Source organism: Heloderma suspectum, chromosome 5, assembly GCF_057233095.1.
Source record: "Heloderma suspectum isolate Gila_16-S chromosome 5, 16-S_ref, whole genome shotgun sequence".
Taxonomy (NCBI): domain Eukaryota; kingdom Metazoa; phylum Chordata; class Lepidosauria; order Squamata; family Helodermatidae; genus Heloderma; species Heloderma suspectum.
In genome coordinates, this window is record NC_139462.1 from 111,290,683 (window position 1) to 111,313,818 (window position 23,136).

At 42.0% G+C, this 23,136-nt stretch overlaps 1 protein-coding gene across 8 annotated transcripts in view; it reads right to left on the reverse strand.

Moving 5' to 3' along the window:
- Positions 1–23,136, reverse strand: part of RBPJ (recombination signal binding protein for immunoglobulin kappa J region) — a 56,351-nt gene that overhangs the window by 23,258 nt on the left and 9,957 nt on the right. For 3 of the 8 annotated variants that reach the window (XR_014792186.1, XM_084856979.1, XM_084856982.1), the window contains exon 1: positions 1–23,136. This exon is cut by the window's right edge. Coding sequence is in view for 7 of the 8 variants with exons in the window: in XM_084856979.1 (XP_084713105.1) it covers positions 1–152 (152 nt within the window). In the remaining variant the exon portion in view is untranslated. The other 5 variants (XM_084856984.1, XM_084856981.1, XM_084856985.1 and 2 more) reach the window with 3 other exon arrangements.

The window sequence follows — 23,136 nt, forward strand, 5'->3', positions numbered from 1 at the left end:
CTGGTGAGCCGCTTAGGGGGAGGTCGCTCACCAAATTTCCTGTAAGTGAAACAAAAGAAGTCATTTGTAACAAGCTTTGCTCTGCTAAAAGACTTTGAAGTAAGCAATTTATGTTTATCCTTCGCTAGATCTCTCCACAGTTTATAGAGCATTTACAAATAGCAACACATTTTACTTCCATAAAAATAAACATATGGCCATTCTTGTCTTCTACATAACATTTTTTGACTTCACAATGAACATTCATATTGTGATCAAAATATTTTCTAAACTTCTGTATAAGTCAAAAAATGTTTAACATTTCTTAAGCCTGTTAACTTGCTCCAGCCCCTTGATCATTCTGATTGTCCTTTTCAGCACCTTTTTCAGCTCTACAATATCATGTTTGAGGTGCAGTGATCAGAACTGTACACAGTATTCCAAGTGTGATCACACTATAGATTTATATAAGGGCATTTTTATAATGGCAGCTTTAATTTTCAATTCCTTTCCTAATTATCCCCAATATGGATTTTGCCTCTTTCACAGCAGTTTCACACTGGGTCAACATTTTCATTGAGCTATCCACTACAAACACCAAGATCCCAGCTCAAACCCCATATACATAAGGTTAGGTATTTTTGCCACAGTGTGCATAATTTCATATTTTCTAACACTGAACTGCATTTGCCAATTTAATACCCATTCCCCAAGTTTGGAGAGATCCCTTTGGAGCGCTTACCACCCTAATTTGGTGTCATCAACAAACTTGGCCATCTCATTGCTCATCTGCAACTCCAGATCATTTATGAACAAATTAAAAAACACTGGGCCCAATAAAGATTCTTGGGGTATCTCAGTTCTGTCTCTGTGCTAATTCAAATAGGCAGACGTTGAGATGGTATAATCCTGACACACTACTGTACCAATTCAGATTTTATATGAGCAGTTACTTATTTAAAAGTAATGGCCAAGTTGTTGTTTTTTAAATCAAAATTTAGCATTACATACTCCATTAAAATCACCTTCCAGTAATATGTTTCCACCCAAATATTCTTCTAAAGTTATATTTTTATAAGAAATTTGTGGTTACTTTTTATACCAGTGCAATTCGTTTATCATTCACATGACCCTTTCCTATTATATAATGTCCACTGGCATCTTTAATCTATTAAAAAAGTAATGTCTGTTTATCTATTACAACTCATTTTGTTCTTCTGTTGACCAAGCTGCATAGATAGCCAACTAATTTTAGTAAGCTGAGGTATCTTTCCTTGGCCTGTTTTCTTTGCATTTCTTGTTCTCAAAAGCAATTTTTCTGCATTTCTTTCCAGAGCTGAAGATTTTTACATTTACTGAGAATATATTTATTTTGTGCATATTGACCTGGTTCGCACGTAACAAGAAGCTATTGTGGGTGAATTTCTTCATGGTTTTTTTTGTTGCTGCAGCAGCTACCATTTTGAATATTCAAGCCGCACCAGGGGTGCACTGTAGCTTGCCATTACATGTGAACCTGGCGAGGGTGGGTTTTGGGGGTGATTGGCAAGCCACCCACAACCTTAAAACAGCCCACGGGTTCTGGGTGGCTTGCCAGCCACTCCAACAACCCACCCTTGCCAGATTCACACATAATAGCAAGCTGCGGCGCCCTCCCACCATGGCTTGAATATTCAAAATGGCGGCCACTGCCACAACAAAAAGCACTGCAGTGGAATTCACCATTGGTGGCTTCTCGTTACATGCAACTGGACAAAAGACTTGGATCCAGATTAAGGAACGTGCAACTAGGATGGAGGATGCAGATTTCTTGGCCACCTCCTTCACACATCAGCCCCTCCAGCTCATGAAAATGCTACAGAGGATTGGGGGACCCTGATAAATGGGGCAGGTTATGGTGCAGTGGAGCCAAGGGAACCCCAAAAATCAGGTGGAGGCACCTTCTCTAAGTAGAGCTCTGCTCATGGAAGGTGCCTCTGCCCATTTTTCAGGGAGCCCCCTTCTCCTCACACCACACCCCCCCCCCCAGTCATCAGAGTCTCCCCAACCCTGTGTGTACTATTTTTGGTGCATGCCAGAGGAGCTGCCATGGAGCAGAGGGGGTGAGGAAGTCTACTTCCACCAGCCCAGTTGTATGTGTCTAAATTTGGATCCATCCCATTGTACATTTCAAATATACAAAACTTTTTTAAAAAAGGGCTATAACCATTCAGTTATAACCTCTTTTAAAAAAATTGTTCTTAGGGTGTTCCTTTGTTCTTATTCAATAACCAACATGCCGCTTTGCATCTGTCAGTCTTATTACTTAGCTACTACTGTGATTCCTCTACGAATCAACTATAAATCCACTCCTTCTCAGTCTAATAGTAAATTCTCACCTTCTTCAGAGACTGTCTGGGCAATCATCAACTTGTTCATCTATTACTAAAGCTTCACATTCTATAGATAATGTCTCCCTTGCTTTTCTGCATAAGAAGCCCATATCTTACAGCTTTTGTTTAAGCTAAAATCTAGAATATAAACAATAAGCCCACTCTACACATACAGAGCCTCGTGTGGCACAGAGTAGTAGGTGGCAATATTGCAACCGAAACTCTCCCCGCGACCTGAGTTCGATCCCAGCGGAAGCCGGGTCTCGGGTAGCTGTTTCAGGTCAACTCAGCCTTCCATCCTTCCAAGGTCGGTAAAATGAGTACCCAGCTTGCTGGGGGAAAGGTAGTCACGACTGGGGAAGGCAATGGCAAACCACCCCGCTATAGTCTGCCATGAAAACGCCAGCGTAAGCAGCGTCCCTCTAGGGGTCAGTAATGACCCGGTGCTTGCACAGGAGGAACCTTTCCTTTCCTTACACATACAACACCACCTGAACCAATTGTCAAGTACTCTTTAAGATGATAATCTAAAAACCACACCAAATTGTTTCAATTTTTTCTGGAATTCCTCTTAATTTTAATATATCCGATCTCAAAGTATTTCTATTCCCTCAATTCATACCTGTATTTTAGCATATTACTGAATCTTAAACTTTAATTTTTCTGTCAGCTTTTCTTTGCTCCCCACCCCCCAGTAATTCACCTCCCACGTCACCAAGACCATGCTCATTGTGGTTACTAATCTATTTCCTATTTCAGATGGCAAATTTTAGTTTCTAAAGGCACAATCCTATCTATGCATGTTTAGACAGAAAAAAGTCCTACAACTTCCAGCAAGGCTAGCTGGAGAATGCTGGGAGTTGTAGGACTTTTTTCTCTCTAAACATGCAAAGGATTGCACCCTAATTCTATTTCATCCAGTTTTAAGTCCCGTCTTCTCTCTCTTGCAACTATTCTTCCAACTCGTTTTTCCTCTCCCCATAGTCCACTAAGCAGCTCTGACTTTAGCTTTTAATTCACTCACCAATAAAAATGGTAGGGATTCCACCAAGATGTTTTCTTGATTACCTTCTTCCTCATTCATTCCTGTTTCTCATCTCTTTGGTCCCAGTTCAATTAGTTAAACAACTATTGTTCTCTGTGTTTCTTCATATAGATATAAATAGTTCAGCCTTCCATTTAAGCACTCGGCTGGTAGCCATAGGTGACAAAGAATTGCATGCAGGTGAGTGAGCATGCTGGTGGTGGAGAAACAGAGTGTTCTGTCCCTTCTCTATGCCTAGTATAGTAACCAAGCCTCTTGTATAGTAAGAAGCCTCTTCTCCCCACCCAGCATAGAAATGCAGTGGGCTTCTAGAGGAAGAAAGGAGCTTTCCATCCCTCCTCTGACAGACTCCAGGAGGCTAGGATTTTATTTCATTGCATGCTAGTAACTTTTGTGGGTTTACTTACAAGGCTAAGTCTAACAAATCAGTTCATAATCCAATTACTGAGAATCCAGGTAAATAATGCAGATGCAACTATATAAGGAAAGTTCCATTTTAACCAGCAATTTCCTGAATCCTCAGATTAGTCAATTTATCAGTTTCCTCACTTATTTTCTTAATCAATCAGTTCAGTATATAAGTTAAAATAAATATTCTCGGCCAATTCATCTGTTACCAACAGGGGTGATTTGATTTAAATCAAACTGATTTAAATCATGATTTAAATAATTTAAATTGGTTCTCTGAAGGACTCAATTTTAATGATTTCAATCACAACTTAAATCACTAGTGAGGAAGATTCTATTTAATCATCATTTTTAGTAGAAGTACATTATTGTTTAATATAACCTTAATACATGCTCAGAGATGTAGGTTTCATTAGAAGATAAGTACACAGTGGAGGATACATGCAGCAGAAGTTTCCTCAGGAGTCAGGATTGCATGAATATACTCTGTTCACTTTTGGATTCACTTTCTATTACCCTCCTCTATCCCTTGCATTGACATCCAGACTCCTCCTCCTTGTTCAAATCTATTCCATCTCCTCAAATTCTCAATTCATTGATCTTCTTTATCTTTGCACTTAGAGAGAGGGAGAAAAAGCATGCACTTCTGTACACGACCTGCAGTGTCGAAGAGGACTGATCAGGTTATCTCCCATCTCCACAAACTGCTGTTAACATATTCATAGAATATAATTCGAAGTTGTATAATTAGTATTCATGATACCTTTGACCTAGGCTCTTTTTTTACTAATTGTTTTAAGAAAATTTCAAAATCTGATTTAAATCCAAAAATCAATTTTTTATTTTGAAAAAATCACTGATTTTTATCAACTCTGGTTACCAATAGTCTGGGGTTCCTATGTAATTAATTACTTCTGCTGTCATCTCTACAACATCCACACATTGTCTATAGACTTCCATCCTAAGGTAAGTTAACATACAGCACAATCCTATACATGCCTACTCCTCTGCTATCCCTAGTCATAGGCCCTACTTTGTACCTAATTTACTTATTCTGCATTTATAGCTTGCCTTTCCTCCAAGGACCTCAAGGAATCGTCCATGGTTCTCTTGCTGCCGCTGCCACCCCCCCAACCCCGTTTTATGCTAACAACCTGGTGAGGCAAGTTAGTCTGAGAAATAATGACTGGCCCCAGGGTCACCCACTGAGCCTCACAGCTGAGTGGAGATTTGAATCTGAGTCGCCCTAGCCCAGTACTCTAACCTACTATACCACCCTGGAAGGAAGCTTTGCTGAAGTGGAGGTTCTGCCTCCCCCCCCCCCGCAACTCCTATAGGTCTAGGGAGGAAGACACCCAAACTCCTGCTATTGTTATCAGATAATGCTACAATGTAATAAGATAGTTGTCAAAACAGTGTTTATTATTATTTGGAATATTTTAAAATACTCGAATGTGGTCCAATAGCAGACAGCATTCCTTTCATGTCAGAATGAAGACCTTCTCTATATGTTGCCAACTTCTGATTCACATCATGCTTTTGAAGTGTAGAATGAATGCTTACATACCAGGCAAACACAAACGGTAATCATGCAAAGGACCAAATACTTGAATCGGTCCTTAGATTAATTGAGAGGAAAGTATTCTGACAGGGAGATGGAAAAATGCAAAAAGAGTAAAAGATGAATGGAGAAGGAGACCAATCTTAACACTATTTTCACAGAAATCTCACTCCATCTTTATGTGAAAGCACAAGAATTTTGTGAACTAAATAGCATTATCTGAACTTACTTAAGTACAAATTTGCAAAATGCAAGATGCAAAACACAGCCACTTTGTTTCCCGCAAGTAGAACAATGGAGCTCTACAACCAGTTCTGAGAACTCCCATCATGTATGTTTTGTGAATGTACTTTCCTTTGGTGAACACCTTCCTTTTTTAGGAAGGCCTTCAGTGAGCTATTTAGGATTGTGCTCTGGGTACTTGTAAGCCCCTGAACACAGGGGCTTACAAGTATGCTATGCAAAGAGGAAGATGCCTTGTGCCTTCCGCTCTGCATAAGCTAGGTGGGTGTTTTCACCCGTCCAGCGGAGGCTTAGGGGAGGGGGAGGGGAGGAGGCAGGGGGAGCCATAGGATTTCTGGTTTGACTGCTGCCCCAATCTCCCCCTCGCCCTGCCCCCTGGAACACCCCCTTTCCCCCATTTCTGTGCTCTGTCTTCTGAGTGCAGCGAAGTAGCCAGCGCGGTTTCCTGGCTCTGAGGCTGGAGCCCTGTTTCCGACCTCATAGCCAGGAAACCGAACAATCCTATGTACTGCAGATGCTGTCTAGGGGATAAAGGATTGCTCCCTCCCTTGTTTTAAATCGTCTGGTTTTTAATATTTTTATAGCTGTGTATTGTACTTTTCTGTTGTTCTGGATTATGGAAATATGTTTTTATTTGTTGTTAGTTGCCTGGAACTCTTAAGCAAAGAAGGAAATAAATTGTTGTTGTTCAGTCGTTAAGTCGTGTCCCACTCTTCGTGACCCCATGGACCACAGCACACCAGGCCTTCCTGTCCTCTGCTCTCTCCCGGAGTGTGCTCAAGTTCACATACATTGCATCGGTGATGCTATCTAGCCATCTCATCCTCTACCGTCCCCTTCTCCTTTTGCCTTCAATCTTTCCCAGCATCAGGGTCTTTTCCAGAGAGTTTTCCCTTCACATTAGGTGGCCAAAATATTTGAGCTTCAGCTTCAGTATCTGTCCTTCCAATGAGCACTCAGGGTTGATTTCCCTAGGATTGACTGATTTCACCTCCTTGCAGTCCAGAGGACTCATAAGAGTCTTCTCCAGCAGCACAGTTCGAAAGCATCGATTCTTCGGCGCTCAGCCTTCCTTAGCTCTCACAGCCATATGTTACTACTGGGAAAACCATAGCTTTGATTATACAGACCTTTGTCGGCAAGGTGATGTCTCTGCTCCTTACTATGCTGTCTAGGTTTGCCATAGCTTTCCTCCCAAGGAGCAAGCGTCTTTTAATTTCATGGCTACAGTCACTGTCTGCGGTGATCTTGGAGCCCAAGAAAATAAAATCTGTCACTGCTTCCATTTCTTCCCCTTCTATATGCCAGGAAGTGATGGGGCCAGATGCCATGATCTTAGTTTTTTTAATGTTGAGTTTCAAACCAGCTTTTGCACTCTCCTCTTTCACCCTCAACAAGAGGCTGTTTAGATCCTCTTCGCTTTCTGCCATTAGGGTGGTATCGTCTGCGTACCTGAGGTTGTTGATAATTCTCCCGGCAATCTTAATTCCAACCTGTGATTCATCCAACCTGGCATTTCTCGTGTGGTGCTGGAGGAAAATTCTGAGAGTGCCTTGGACTGCTAGAAGATCAGACCAGTCCATACTCCAGGAAATAAAGCCAGACTGCTCACTTGAGGGAATGATATTAAAGGCAAAACTGAAGTACTTTGGCCACATCATGAGAAGACAGGACACCCTGGAGAAGATGCTGATGCTAGGGAAAGTGGAAGGCAAAAAGAAGAGGGGCTGACCAAGGGCAAGGTGGATGGATGATATTCTGGAGGTGATGGACTCAATCTTGGGGGAGTTGGGGGTGGCGACAGCCGACAGGAAGCTCTGGCGTGGGCTGGTCCATGAAGTCACAAAGAGTCGGAAGCGACTGACCGAAAAAACAACAACAAAACTCTGCATATAAGTTAAATAAGCAGGGCGACAATATGCAGCCTTGTCATACTCCTTTCCCAAGTTTGAACCAATCCGTTGTTCCATGTCTGGTTCTTACTGTTGCTTCTTGATCCTCGTACAGGTTTCTCAGGAGACAGGTAAGGTGGTCTGGTACTCCCATCTCTTTCAGAATTTGCCACAGTTTGTTGTGATTCACACAATCAAAGGCTTTAGCGTAGTCAATGAAGCAGAAATAGACGTTTTTCTGGAATTCTCTTGCTTTCTCCATGATGCAGCGAATGTTGGTGATTTGATCTCTAGTTCCTCTGCCTCTTCGAAACCCAGCTTGTACATCCGGTAGTTCTAGGTTCACATGCTGCTGAAGCCTAGCTTGTACGATTTTGAGCATAACCTTGCTGGCATGTGAAATGAGCGCAATTGTACGGTAGTTTGAACACTCTTTGGCATTGACCTTCTTTGGAATTGGAATGTAAACTGACCTTTTCCAGTCTTGTGGCTACTGTTGAGTGTTCCAAATTTGTTGGCATATTGAGTGCAGCACTTTAACAGCATCATCTTTTAGGATTTTAAATAGCTCAGCTGGAATACTGTCATCTCCGCTAGCTTTGTTGTTACTAATGCTTCCTAAGGCCCACTTGACTTCACTCTCGAGGATGTCCGGCTCAAGTTCAGTGACCGCACTATCATGGCTATCAGGGACATTCAGATCTTTCCTGTATAGTTCTTCTGTGTATTCTTGCCACCTCTTCTTAATCTCATCTGCTTCTGTTAGGTCCCTGCCTTCTTTGTCCTTTATCATGCCCGTCTTTGCACAAAATGTTCCCTTGAGATCTCCGATTTTCTTGAAAGGATCTCTAGTCTTTCCCATTCTATTGTTTTCCTTGATTTCTTTGCATTGTTCATTTAAGAAGGCCTTCTTGTCTCTCCTTGCTATTCTCTGGAACTCTGCATTCAGTTGGCTATATCTTCCCCTTTCTCCCTTGCTTTTCACTTCCCTTCTTTCCTCAGCAACTTGTAAAGCCTCATCAGACAGCCACTTGGCTTTCTTGCATTTCTTTTTCTTTGGGATGGGTTGAGTTGCTGCCTCCTGAACAATGTTACGGACCTCCATCCACAGTTCCTCAGGCACTCTGTCTATCAGATCTAATCCCTTACATCTATTCCTCACCTCCGCTGTATATTCATAAGGGATATGATTTAGGTCATACATGAATGGTTTAGTGGTTTTCCCTACATTTAATTTAAGCCAAAATTTTGCAACAAGAAGCTCATGATCTGAGCCACAGTCAGCTCCAGGTCTTGTTTTGACTGACTGTATAGAGCTTCTCCATCTTTGGCTGCAAAGGACATAATCAATCTGATTTTGATATTGACCATCTGGTGATGTCCATGTGTAGAGTCGCCTCTTGTGCTGTTGGAAAAGAGTGTTTGCTATGATCAGCGTGTTCTCTTGGCAAAACTTTATTAGCCTTTGTCCTGCTTCATTTTGTACACCAAGGCCATGCTTGCCTGTTATCCTGGTGATTTCTTGACTTCCTACTTTGTCATTCTAATCCCCTATGATGAAAAGGTCATTTTTTTTGGTGTTAGTTCTAGAAGGTGTTGTAGGTCTTCATAGAACTGATCAACCTCAGCTTCTTTGGCCTCAGTGGTTGGGGCATCGACTTGAATTACTGTGATGTTGAATGGTTTGCCTTGGATTCGTACTGAGATCATTCCATTGTTTTTGAGATTGTACCCCAGTACTGCTTTTCCCACCCTTTTGTTGACTATGAGTGCTACTCCATTTCTTCTAAGGGATTCTTGCCCACAGTAGCAGATATAATGGTCACCTGAATTAAATTTGCCCATAAATGCTGTAGGATAAATACATAAATTTGATCATGCCCTACAATATGTGCTTAACAGTGAAGGGAGACCTGCAAGACACATAGAATGGTAGGTCTTCTCTCTACAAGAGATAATGGGGCATGGCCCTCATCCCCAATCCTCAGCTGAACTTGGACAACTTCCTAGAGGGGAAGAGAAGAGGCTACAGGATTGCTCCGTGGCAGTGCAAGAAAAGATAGGAATTCTTCCAGAGGATGCAATACTCCCATTACTAAATGTCCAAAAAACCTGGCACTTAATCCTTACTTTGCTGAGCTGCCCCAGCTTACAGACATTTAACAGCTGATAATGGTACAATTCTGAAAGAGTGTAAAATGAGTAATCACCATAAACATCATTGTTCAAAGCTTCTGAAATTATGTACTATAGCGACAGCTACTGCAGCAAAGACAGCTATTGCATACCTTTGTGTTTTATGATTAGCAACTTCCCAGAGTTGACACTCTTAAGTTGAATTGGTTTATCTAAAATAGGCCCAATTTTTTATGAATAAGAGCAATTACGAAAAAGTGAAAGAAGAAGGATTTTGAGCAGACACCAGTGCCTCGGTTTTTTGGATATTAGGAATTCAACCTCAGAAAATTATGCCTTTAAAAAGTCATCTAAATGGAAGCTCCCTCAAAACTGGGACAGCAATATCAAACACTGTATTAGGAAGGTCCTTAGAATAAAAAAGACCACTGAAATTGTTATTTGGTCCTGTATATTCTCCCCAACTCAAACATGTGTGGAAAAGATACATAGAGCTGATTTGCACTGCCATATTTACATAATAGCTACAGACCAGTTCACACAAGCCTCTGAAATTTATGCTATACATGTAGTGCGGCATCGTAATGATTCCTAGGCTCTTGAAATCCCTCCTACATGTACAGTACCATATGTGATGAAGTGTGGACATTTACATTAACATACAAATGACAAAAAACCTGGAAAAGTACCTCACAGCTAAAGCAGATGAATGTTCATGCATATGGCCCAGGTCACACATGATGTTTGGCATGCTGTAGGTAGGGCTGGGTGAGCAAGCACAAGATAAGATTCCCATTTTCTACTATGTGTAAAACCCTACATGCCAGAAGTTGTATCATCCAGCCCAACTTTTATCAGATTCCAGGTATCGTTATCTTGTTATTTATACCCACCGAAATGGAATTTTTTTATTAACAGAACAAAACTACTGCTTGATAACATACCTCCAACTGACCTGATCAACTAATCTTAAGTTTAGAACCTGATCTGATGAATTCTCAGCACCTAGGCAGAGTTAACTTGGCAGCTATACTGTCTTTTCATAGAATTTGATGTTTGTGATGTGGTAACATCTGCTTTTCATGTGTCACCTTTTCACACAAATGGCCCACCAGATAAATAAAAGTAGTAAAGCTGTTCTTCAAAACTGAATGCGCGATGTTGCTGAGAAAGGCTTCAAAGAGGGAACAACCAATGCAGGGACAGAAGTATGATCTCCAGTGATCATCTGCTATGCTGGATGAAAGGAGGGACTAATTGCTGGCTAGACACATGAGGAGCTGGGATACTATGTACATCAGCTACTGCTGATAACTGGAGATACAGGGATAAACAGTAATAGCATAGACCAGTTGTGGCACTCCAGATGATGTTGGACTACAGGTTATCTACAACTCGCATCATGACTATTAGCCATCCTGGTTTGGACTGATGGGAATTGTAATACAATAACATCTGGACAGCCACTGGTATAGACTATGGGAAAGTACTAGGAGAAACTGCTGGGGCTGTGGAGGGGGGGATAGGACAAATGATGCTGTGGATTTTCATTGTGCTAGGTTTTAGGAGCAACACTGGCAAGTCTTCAGAATACTGACGGACAGTAATCTCTGTCTGAACAGCACTGGTTAAGTCATTTGTGATCTTGAAGATTATGTTAGCAAGATGCTTTCAAGGTCCAATGCAGATATTTCAGCATTCCACAATTTCTCTGGCCACAGTGAGTGAGCCACTATTCAGTGGTGAGCACAACAAGCTCAAGTCCTCCCGCAACTTTGGAGCAGGGATTCTTCACTGCTGCATAGTGATTTGGAAGACAATGGAAGCCCAGCATGACTACAGGGATGATCCCCACCTCTCCTACCAAGGTTGGAAGGAATGTAAGGTTGTTAGCCTGCTATGTTTCAGAGGAACTCAATGCGGTTTGGAGATACAGGGCCAAACTGACAAGCCCCAGCCATGCTTTCCAACTCCAAAGCACCTCAAAGGCACAAACAAATCCCAGTCTTCCTCTCTAGAAGTGGAAACGGGGGGGGGGGGGCTAGTTTGGTCACTGCATTTGAGGCACTCCAAATGCCTCAGAGATACAGAACAGTCCAACAAGCTTCAGGTGCTCCCTTTGGAGCAAGAGAAGCACTTGGGCTTATTTAACTGTTTTGCTTCAAGCTCCAGCCTTCTTCTTAAGTTTACTTAGAGCATTTTTACTTTGCTCTTCAGCCAAAAAAGGCTCCCAGAGTGGCTTACATATCAATAGAAACAAGACAGCCCCTTCCCATAGGCTTATCATCTAAGAGACATGCCACAAAAGTAATTGCTGATGTGGAGGGAAGATGAAAATAGGGAATTGCAGGCACCAGTTCTTAAAGTTACATATCAGTACTTCATGAAGAGCCTGAATGGAAACAAGTCAGGGAGAGCTGGAATGAAACAGAGCTGGTCCCTCAGCAGATAGAGCAGTCTTGCTTCTCACGTCTTCCTCAGCTGCAACCTGATAAAATGGGCTGCTGCCAGGCAACAGCTGATGGAGGGAGGTTCCCAATGGATTGCGACTTACAGCAGAGCCAATGCAATGACCCTGCTTTCCAACTCCCACTATGCTGCAGCCTGGTGGAGTAGCGGCTGGTAGAGACAGTTGCAGAAGGAAAAGCCCAATGGAGCAAGGCTGCCAGTCTAGCTAACAGTTTGGAACTGGAGGGGGAAGGGATTATCCCCAGAATCATGCTGGGTTTCTGCAACCTTCCAAACCACAGGGCAATTATGGGGACACTTGTGCCCCTCTCTCCAGTCTCTCCTTCCCTACTTGGTGTTGTTCTAAATTTGTTGTTGACCTGCAGTAGTTTCATATTTATTTCATTTCCTTGTGTGGTAACCTTTGGAACAAAATCCATAAGTGTGTATTTATGAGGTATATAATGCTGTTATGAGTGGGGGGAGAATTTGAGACTAGTATCATGGCAAAAGCATTCAAAAATATTATGATGCATCTTAAGGATACCCCATAATCAATAGCGTTGTCAGGTAAGAGCATGTAATCAGGCCTTCTCAGGTTTTCATCTTCATCGTTTGTCAGTTTAGTTTTTCACTTTGTTTTATATCTGGTATTGTATTTTACATTTTTGCACTGCTGCTAGCTTCCGTTAGTTGTTATTTTTATATTTAGTTTTAAACGTTTATGTTGTATGTATCATCTGTATATGATCTTTGTATTTTATGGGTCTAATTGTTGTGAATCGCGCAGACAGCTTCAGCTATAGGGCGGTATAAAAATGTAATAAATACATAAATTTCCAAATAATTTAATGTCTCATGTATACACACATTTTATTTGAATGAATCAGGCCCACACAAATGAACAAATCCCACAAGTCATATAACCCAAAGAGACAGTAAAATCAGAAAATGTATCAAACATTTCATAGGTTGCCATACATAGTTGGAAGGTTTTGTTCAGCTTGGGGGTCACATGTGCACACTTGAGATAAAAGGTAATTTTAAGGAATTTAAAGGAATTTAAAGGAAACTAATCTTAAATGGAAGGGCTAGACAATATATGAAGATCAGAAACAAAATAAGGCAAGCCAAAATCTTTATCAGACACTGAACTCATATTTTCAGAGCTCCAGACCAGTTGATTTAACACAAGAACACTCTTTAATATAAGGCCACCATAGTATAGTAGACAGAGCATTTAACATGGATTGGGAAGATCTCGGTTCACAGGCATACTGCTCTAAAGTCCTCGGAAAACAGAGATGCATATTAAATGTATTACTCTGGTTGCATTTTTATTCTGTAGGTTTAATCTATTATATTTTATATCGTATTTCCTGTTTTATTTTTGTGGTTTGAATTTTGTGAACTGCCTAGACAGCTTTGGCTATTGGGTGGTATAAAAATGAAATAAACAAAAAAACTAAGTAATTTAGTGTCCAGCATCCGCTTTACAACTGATACTTAAAATTAGTTTTTACATTTTTATTTTATTATCCTTATAATTTATTTCCCACAACTGAATCAAGTGACTATAGAACATAAATACAGTTTAAAAATTGCTCCGTTGCTCCCTTCTTTTCTTTTTTTAATCTAGAAGGCATTTTTCTTAGTACTACTTGTAAAGATGCCCCTTCCATCTTTTCTCTGCCATTTCAACTGAAAGTTTAGAGTTCATTGTTATAAACATGTAATTACAATGAAATGCTACCCAAACTGTCAGAGCACTAAGTTTCCAACCTTTTAAAAAAGTTGTTTTGAGGCTACATGCGATATTTATCGTAAGACCTAGTACACTTTTCATTAAACTGTGCCAACCTTTCTGTGACCATGTCATCTCAGTCATTTGAGTAGTTCATGGACAGGCAAAATGTCACATCACAGAACTACGTAAAGGCAAAGAGGACAACAACCGCTGTGCCCCAGCAAACAAATTGAAAAGTCCAAGGCTCCATTTACGTAAATGGCTGTTTTGCTCCAGAACATCAGTGCAATGTTAGCTTCTGTTGTTTTTTTTTAACCTTGCTCTAAAATAGGGTGTTTTTATGGTATCCACCAGAGTTCAATTATTTCTAGTGCCACATTTTCAAAGTTTTCACCCCTTGTATAGTGCAAATACTTATTCTTCAGTACTCACCACTCAAATCTATGTGCTAGAGTTATGCATTCCTTAAATGAACCTGATTTATAAAAAGCATTTGTTTTCCTTCTGCTTGGCATTTAGAATTTGCCAGAGAGTTCTCAATGGAAAAGGTCCAAAGCTGCCCCATAGGAATTGAGCATGCACTCAGAACGTTGTATGAAAACTCAAAGATTCTGCAGCAGGGATGCCAACATAGAAAGGATTCCCCAAAGATAGTTGCTGGGAGGGGTGTATGTGTGCATGCACGTACATGTTAGTGCAAACCCAAAACCCGCAAGCCCAACAGCCATTAGTTCTCTGACTAATGAATAGGGCCAGATTGTGATTCCTATCAGTTCTGCAGTCCCTGGACAACTGGCAGTAGGATCACTCAATTGAAAGGTAAGATATAAGCCTTGTGAATGAAACAATGAATTAATGAATTAATGAATAAAAGAGAATGGAGGGGAAAAGATTAAAGATGGCCTTTTCTTCTAACAATGCCTGATAACTTAAATTAGAATAGAATCAGATTAGGAGGCACCATGGAAGTCATCTAGCTTAATCCTCTGTTTAATTACCTTCAGCAAATGTGAGCCCACCACTTCCCATGGCAGTCTGTTCTGCTTTTGAGCAGCTCTTACAGTTAGGAAGTTTCTCCTAATTCTTAGCCAAAATCCACTTTCCTGCAATTTCCATTTACTAGTTCTAGTTCTGCCCCCTGCAGCAACAGAGTGTTAATTCTGCTTCATCTTACATGTGACACCCCTTCAGGTATTTGTAGACAGCTATCATGTCTCCCCTTAATCTTTTTTTCTCCAAGCTAAACATACAAAGCTCTTTTAGCTGTGCCTTATAGGGCTTGGTTTCCAAACCCCTCACCATTGTGGTGGCACTCCTCTGGACAGGTTTCTGTTTGTCAGTCTCCTTCTTAAAACATGGTGCCTAAAAATGGACACAGTACTCCATATGTGATCTGAGCAGTGCAGAATAGAGTGAAACTATTACCTAAGAACTTAAGAGCCATGCTGGATCAGATCAAGGGTCCATCTAGTCCATCATTCTGTTCACACGGTGGCCAACCAGCTGCCCACAGGAAACCCACTAGCAGGGCATGAGCGCAACAGCACCCTCCCACTCATGTTCCCCAGCAACTCATGCACATAGGCTCACTGCCTCAGGTACTGGAGGTAGCACATAGCCATCAAGACTAGTAGCCACTGATAGCCTTTTCCCCCAGGAAACTGTCTAACCCCCTTTTAAAGCCATCCAAACTGGTAGCCATCACTACATCCTGTGGTAGCAAATTCCATAATTTAACTATGCACTGTGTGAAGAAGTACTTCCTTTTATCTGTCCTGAATCTCCCACCAATCAGCTTCATGGGCTGACCCCACTGGGTTCTAGTATTTTGAGAGATGGAGAAAAATGTCTCCCTATCCATATTCTCCACACCATGCATAATTTTGTACACCCCTATTATGCCTCCCCTCACCTTCTCTTTACCAAGCTAAACAATCCCAGCTGTTGTAACCTTCCCTCTTAGGGGAGATGCTCCAGCCCCTTGATCATTTTAGTTGTCCTTTTCTGCACTTTTTCCAGCTCTACAATATTTTTTTTTTAGGTATGGTGACCAGAACCATACACAGCATTTTAAGTGTGGTCATACCATAGACTTGTATAAAGGCAGTATGATATTGTCAGTTTTATTTTCAATTCCTTTCCTGATTATATCTAACATGGAGTTTGCCTTTTTTACAGCAGCTGCACACTGGGTTGCCATTTTCATTGAGCTGTCCACCACAACACCCAGATCTCTTTCTCGGTCAGCCAGCACTAGCTTAGATCCCATCAGGTTATACTTGAAGTTGGGATTTTTTGGCCCAACATGCATCACTTTACACTTGCTTACATTGAACCGCATTTGCCATTTTGATGCCCATTCTCCCAGTTTGGAGAGATCCTTGTGGAGAGCCTCACAATCCCTTTTTGTTTTATCCAAATTATTTACCCTAAATAATTTGGTGTCATCCACAAACTTGGCCACTTCACTGCTCACTCCTAATTCCAGGTCATTTATGAACAGGTTGAAAAGCATTGGTCCTAATACAGATCCCTGTGGGACCCTACTATTTACCTCCCTCTATTGGGAGAATTTACCATTTATTCCTACTCTCTGCTTTCTGTTCTTTAACCAGTTACTGAACCATAAGAGGACCTGTCCTCTTATTCCATGACTCCTAAGTTTGCTCAGAAGTCTTTGGTGAAGGACTTTGTCAAAAGCCTTTTGGAAGTCCAAGTAAACAATGTCTACCGGACCACCCTGTCTACATGTCTACTGACACTCTCAAAGAACTCTAAAAGGTTAGTGAGACAGGACTGACCTTTGTGGAAGGTGTGTTGATTCTTTTTCAGCAGGGCTTGTCCTTCTATATGCTTAGTAATTTTATCTTTAATAATGCCTTCAACCAATTTCCCCAGAACAGACATTAAGCTAACCGGCCTGTAATTTCCCAGATCCCCCCGAATCCCTTTTTGAAAAGTGGTGTTACATTGGACATCTTCCAGCCCTCTGGGATAGCGGCTGATCTTAGGGACATGTTGCATATTTGAGTTAGAAGAGCAGCAATTTTATATTTGAGTTCTTTGAGAACTCTAGGATGGATACTATCTGGGCCCAGTGATTTATTCGCTTTCAATTTACCAGTAAGGTTGAGAACGTCATCTTTTGTCGCCACTATTTGCCTCAGTTCCTCACACTCCCTTCCTGGAAACATCAGTTCAGGCACAGGTATCTGTCCTATATCTTCTGCAGTTAAGATGGACGAAAAGAATTCATTCAGCTTCTCTGCAATCTCCTTGTCCTCCTTCAGTATTCATTTAATTCCACTGTCATCCAGTGGTCCAACAGCCTCCCTAGCTGGTTTTCTGCTTCTGATATATTTAAAGAATTCCTTATTGTTGGCCTTGATGCTGTTAGCGATATGCTCTTCAAACTGCTTTTTTGCATCTCCTATTGTCTGCTTGCATCGCCTTTGTGCAAGCTTGTGCTCCCTTTTGGTTTCCTCACTTGGGCAAGACTTCCATTCTCTGAAGGAAGCTCTTTTCTCTAATAGGTCCCTTAACACTGCTTGTTAACCATGCTGGTGACCTCTTGGATTTGGTGCTACTTTTCCTAACCTGCAGTATACATTGTAGCTGGGCTTCTATTATTGTGGTTTTGAGTAATCTCCAAGCATTTTGAAGGGATCTGATCCTCGAGTCCCCCTTTTAACTTCCTTTTCACCAGTTCCCTCATTTTAGATGAGTTTCCTCTTTTGAAGTCAAATGTGTCTGCACTGGACTTCCCGGGCAATTTTCCACTTAAATATATATTAAATCTGACAGCAATGTGGTCACTGTTTGCAATTGGTTCAACAACATTTACATCTCGTACTAGGTCCTGGGCGACAGCACTTGGGATTAAATCCAAGGTCACCTGCCTTGAGGTCGGTTCTAGGGTACAACTGTTTAGGGCACTGAGAAATTTAACCACTTTGTCATGACTGGAACATGCATTTATCCAGTGAATGTGGGGGTAATTGAAGTTACCCATTATTATAACACTTCCTTGTTTGGAAGCCTCCCTGATTTTGTTTTCATCTCAAGGTCACCCTGAGCATTCTGGTCTGGGTGACGACAGCACGTTCCTAGCACTAAAATAGTTTTGGAGCCTGGTATTGTCACCCACAGCACTTCTGTGGAAAAGCCTATCCCTTTTAGGTGTTCTAGTCTGCTTGACACTATGCTCTCTTTGACATGCAGGGCAACACCTCCCCCAGGACGCCCTTCTCTGTCCTTCCTGTAGAGTTTATATCCAGAAATAACTGTATCCCACCGGTTCTCCCTGTTCCACCAGGCTTCTGTAATGCCCGCTATGTCTAGGTTCTCGTTTAAAAACAAGCACTCCAAGTCTCCCATTTTGGTTTGGACACTTCTAGCATTTGCACAGAAAAACCTATACACAGTGTTCCTTCCCAGATGCCCCTGGCATGTGCATCTTTTGCTATGGCACTTGGGCCTCTTTGATCAGCTATTACCTCTTGTGATCTGGACACTACACAGCTGTTAATGCATAGAGAACTAAAGTTTCTGGAAATTTTGAGGCCATGGAAAAAAACTGTTTTTTCCCCCCGAGGGTTTCGGGAAATTTGGAAATGTTTGGAAAAATTGAAAAATAAGCCATGCTTATTTTGTAAGGGTCTTTACAGATCTAAAGTCACTTGGTTGCTTTAAGACTGCCTTCCCAAACCTGGTGCCTTCCAGATATTTTGGACTTCAGCTCCCATCAGCCTCAGGCAGCATGGCCAATGATAAAGAATGCTGGGCACTGTAGTCCAAAACATCCAGAGCACACCAGGTTGGGGATGGCTGCTTTAGGAACATAAAGCAGCCTTTCTGTTCCTAAAGTTCTTTTATGAGTGCTCATAAAATTATCATTATATTTTAAAACTTTTAAAAGTAAACTCAGTTCGTAAATGTGTAATTATTGTCCGAACAGATTAGAACTACATTAAATGACTGCTACAAGATCAGAAACACAGGCCCCTGTAGCACAAAACCCAAACTATAAAAAATGCACATTTACTGTCAAGAATGCACAATGTTGACTCTACTCACACCTTCAGAAACTGAGCACAAATGTCTATCAGTAAAATATACATTAGATCAATAATTTTAATAAGGAATGAAAGAACTAACTATGCTGAGAATCTTACAGAGAGGATTCAAAAAATATTTTCTCCCATGGCTTCATTTTTACCAGACATGTTACATCTCTAGTATTTCTATAAAAGCGTTAGCTTTTAGAAATCATTTTGGGAAGACTAAAGGCTGCTTAACAATATATAAATACTTTGTCTTATATTCTAAGAGAAAATATTTCATAATCCAAAGCTGTTCAATTTTTCAGAAAAAACAAAAATGGTCCGGGGGGGGAGGGAAGTGGGGGGGGGGAATCAGAATTTTCCATTTTTTTTCAAGCCTTCAAATCTCTGTTAATGCAGCCTAAGACTGTATTCCTGTTTTTAGCAGCTGCATCACACTGCTAGCTCAAATTCAAGTTATGATTGACTAAGGGCACAATCCTATCCAGATAGTCGGCAGCCTCTGAACTCAGAGGCTGCCGAATATTTGATGCAGGGTAGAGAAGAGCAACGGCTCTGCACTCCAGCTGCCCTGCATTCCTGCTAGATGGGTGGTTTTGCCTGTCTAGCAGCAGTGTCTCAGAGGTGGAGGGAAGGAGGATGGGGCAGTCATAGGAAATGTTATATGGCTGCTGCCCCAGTCTCCTCCCCTCCCCACGAACGCCCCTTTCCCATCTCAATGCTTCATTTTCCAAGCACGGATAGGTAGATGGTGCAGTTCTCTCCATGCTGGCTACAAGGGGAGGGCGCGGGGAGTGCACTTTCCCGGCTCCAAGCTCAGAGCCAGGAAACTGAACTATCCTATCCTGCCACTGCCCCCCCTGCCCCCATGCTATCTGGTGGGCATAGGATTGCTCTCTAAGACACCTAGATCCTTTTGCATATACTACACTCAAGCCAGGTCTTCCACATCTTGCACTTATGCCTTTGATTTTGTTGTACCTAAATACAGGATTTTACATTTGTCTTTTTTTTGATTTCATCTTCTTGCTTTTGCCCAGTGTTCTAGCCGGTCAAGATAGTTGATTTTTTTAAAAAGAATTTTCCAAATACAAAGACAAAAACAAAGAAAAAATACACTGAATTTAAATCTAATTATTGACAGAGGATAGTATATTTCCCCTCAACTTTACAGGCAAACATAGAGGTGGAATCCATTGAATGCTTGGAGGTTTTCCTTATGGTTCTTCACAATAAAGCCTTATATTTAGTCTTTTTTCCATAACCTAAGGAAAGGTTTTAACAAATTTTGCTGCATACAGTCAGGGCCAGAAATATTGGAACAAAGATAACTGTTTTGGCAGTTGGCCTCTGTACACCACCACATTGAAGTTGAAAGGACACACACCCAGATGGGAGCAAAGTCAGGACTTCCAGCTGTAATTCAAGGGGTGTGACAAAAGTGGGGCACTAACCATTCAGGAAGTACAGCCAGCGGCATACACACACACCCATCGTTGGTGGCTCATAAGTAATGGAACAAACCAACATCATTTCAAATTTAAGGGTCGCCTTTAAAACCTGAATGAAAATCCTTTGCAGTCAATGACTGCCTGAAGTCTGGAACCCATGGACATGACCAAATGCTGAGTTTCCTCCCTCGAGATGCTTTGCCAGGTCTTCACTGCAGCTGCCTTCAGCTGCTGCTTGTTTGTGGGTCTTTCTGCCTTCAGTCTTGTCTTCAGGAAGTGAAAAGCATGCTCTACTGGGTGGAGATCAGGTGACTGACTTGGCCATTGAAGAACATCCCACTTCTTGGCCTGGAGAAACTCTTGGGTAGCTTTTGCTGTACGTTTTGGGTCATTATCCATCTGCAATATGAAGTGGCATACTACCAGTTTGGCAGCATTCGGCTGAATCTGAGCAGAAAGTATAGCCCTATACACTTCAGAATTCATCCTGCTGCTTTTATCAGCAGTCAGGTCATCAATAAACACCAGTGACCCAGTTCCATTGGCAGCCATACATGCCCATGCCATAACACTGCCTCCACCATGTTTGACAGATGATGTGGTATGCTTTGGATCATGAGCTGTTCCTTTCCTTCTCCATACTTTCCCCATCATTCTGGTACAAGTTAATCTTGGTTTCATCAGTCCAAAGAATCTCATTCCAGAACTGGGCAGGCTTTCTTAGGTGTTTGCTGGCAAAGGCTAATCTGGCCTTTTGGTTCTTGAGCATTACCAGTGGTTTGCACCTTGTTGTGAAGCCTCTGTATTTACATCCATAAAGCTGTCTCTTGACTGTAGATGTTGACAATGACATGCCTACCTCCGCAAGAGCATTCTTGACCTGGCTAGATGTTGTGAAAGGGTTTCTCTTCAGCATGAGCAGAATTCTGCGGTCATCCACTTTGGTTGTCTTCTGTGGTCTTCCAGGCCTTTTGCTGTTGCTGAGCTTGCCAGTTAATTCCTTCTTTTTCAGGATGTTCCAAACTGTTTGTCAGGGTGGACACTGAGCCCATAGAATCCCAGAGTAGTTCTGATTCTGAGGAAGAGCAGTCGCTCCTGGGAGGGGAGTGCGCTCCTCTTTCCCAGGGCCAACAGCTGTCGGAGATTCCTCCCACCAACATTCCTAGCTTAGATAGCAGTCCAAGGAGTAACGGAGCGTGGATAGCAGACTTGGTGGACGCGAAACACAGACGCAGAGAGCGGCGCCAGATGGAGGGCGCGGAAAGGAGGCGTAGTGCCCGGTTGGCGCGCAAACAATGGCTGCGCCCAGAGGTTCCAAGGGAAAAGGGGAGGGACTCCCCCTAGTCCTTAAGTTCAGGGGTCTGCCAGTAATTCCCTTTCAAACGGGGACCAACTGTTCCAACTTAGGGCATAGGTACTGTGCTGCTCAGATCTAGTTGCAAATGGTATAGTTGTTAAGTTGTAAAAGAAGAATAAAGCTTTGAAAGGAATTCCTTTGTCTGTGTCTGGACTTGGCTACTGGATTAGACTGAGAGAGGCCTCCAAAGAGCCGCTGACACTGTTGTGTTGGCCACTCCCACTGTTTTTGCTATCTCTCTGATGGGTGTATTTTGTTTCCTCAGCCTAATGACGGCCTCCTTCACTTGCATGGACACCTCTTTGGACCTCATGTTGGGAGTTCCAGTGAACAGCTGCCAAATGCAAATGTAACACTCAGAACCACCTCCAGGCCTTTTATCTGCTTGATTGGTCATGGGGTACCCAGGAAACAGGCCACACCTGGCCAGGCATGTGCATGCCACTGGCTGTCCTTCCTGAATGGTTAGTGCTCCACTTTTGTCAAACCCCTTGAATTACAGCTGAAAGTCCTGACTTCGCTCCCATCTGGGTGTGTTTCCTTTCAACTTCAATGTGGTAGTGTACAGAGAACTGCCAAAACAGTTATCCTTGTTCCAATATTTCTGGCCCTGACTGTATATCCCTGATCTGTATATAGAATAAAATCATGCCATATTTTGTGGAAATTAAGGTATTTTGACATTGCCTTTAGCTACTCTCAGTTGGTATGTGAATTTCATGTTCCCTGGCATCTGGTATCGAGAGGCATACAGCTTCTGATAATCTGTGAGAATTTTGCCTAGTATTAGCTTGAGGCTAACCAGTCCAAAGTTTCCCAGATCTACTTTTCCTTGTTTGAAGACAGAGACATTTGCATGTCTCCAGTCTTCTGGTATCTCAGCCATTCTTCAAAAATTCTCAAGGATGACTGCAACTCTGAAGTAACATCTGCAAGCTCCTACACCACCCTGGGATGCAATCCATCTGACCCTGGAGACTTGAATTAATTTAAAATAGTTAGGTATTTGCTGATTATCTCCTTACCTATCCTGGGCTTCAAGTCCTTCCTTATATCATTTTTTATTATATCAACCAACTTCTCCCAGGTTGATCACAATTCTCGTGAAGACTGAGGCAAAATTGGTATTGACCTGTTCTACCTTCTGTCACCAATTAATACTTCACTATCTGATACAATTGGTGGATTCCTTGCTGCATATGTCCCTCTCCTTGGTCCCCCCCCCAAAAGCAAGTTTTTGTTGTTTTTAGCATCCCTCGCAAGCCTCAGTCTTTCTCTCACCATCCTTATATATACACTCTTTTATGTCCCCCTTGTTCCATCTGCAGTACATGTCAGTGAGCCCCCTGGGCAGCCACAGTGGCTTCTTCCATTTTTCCTTCTCCTTGAGATAGTCTACAATACCTTCAATATTACACAATCAACACAGTATTA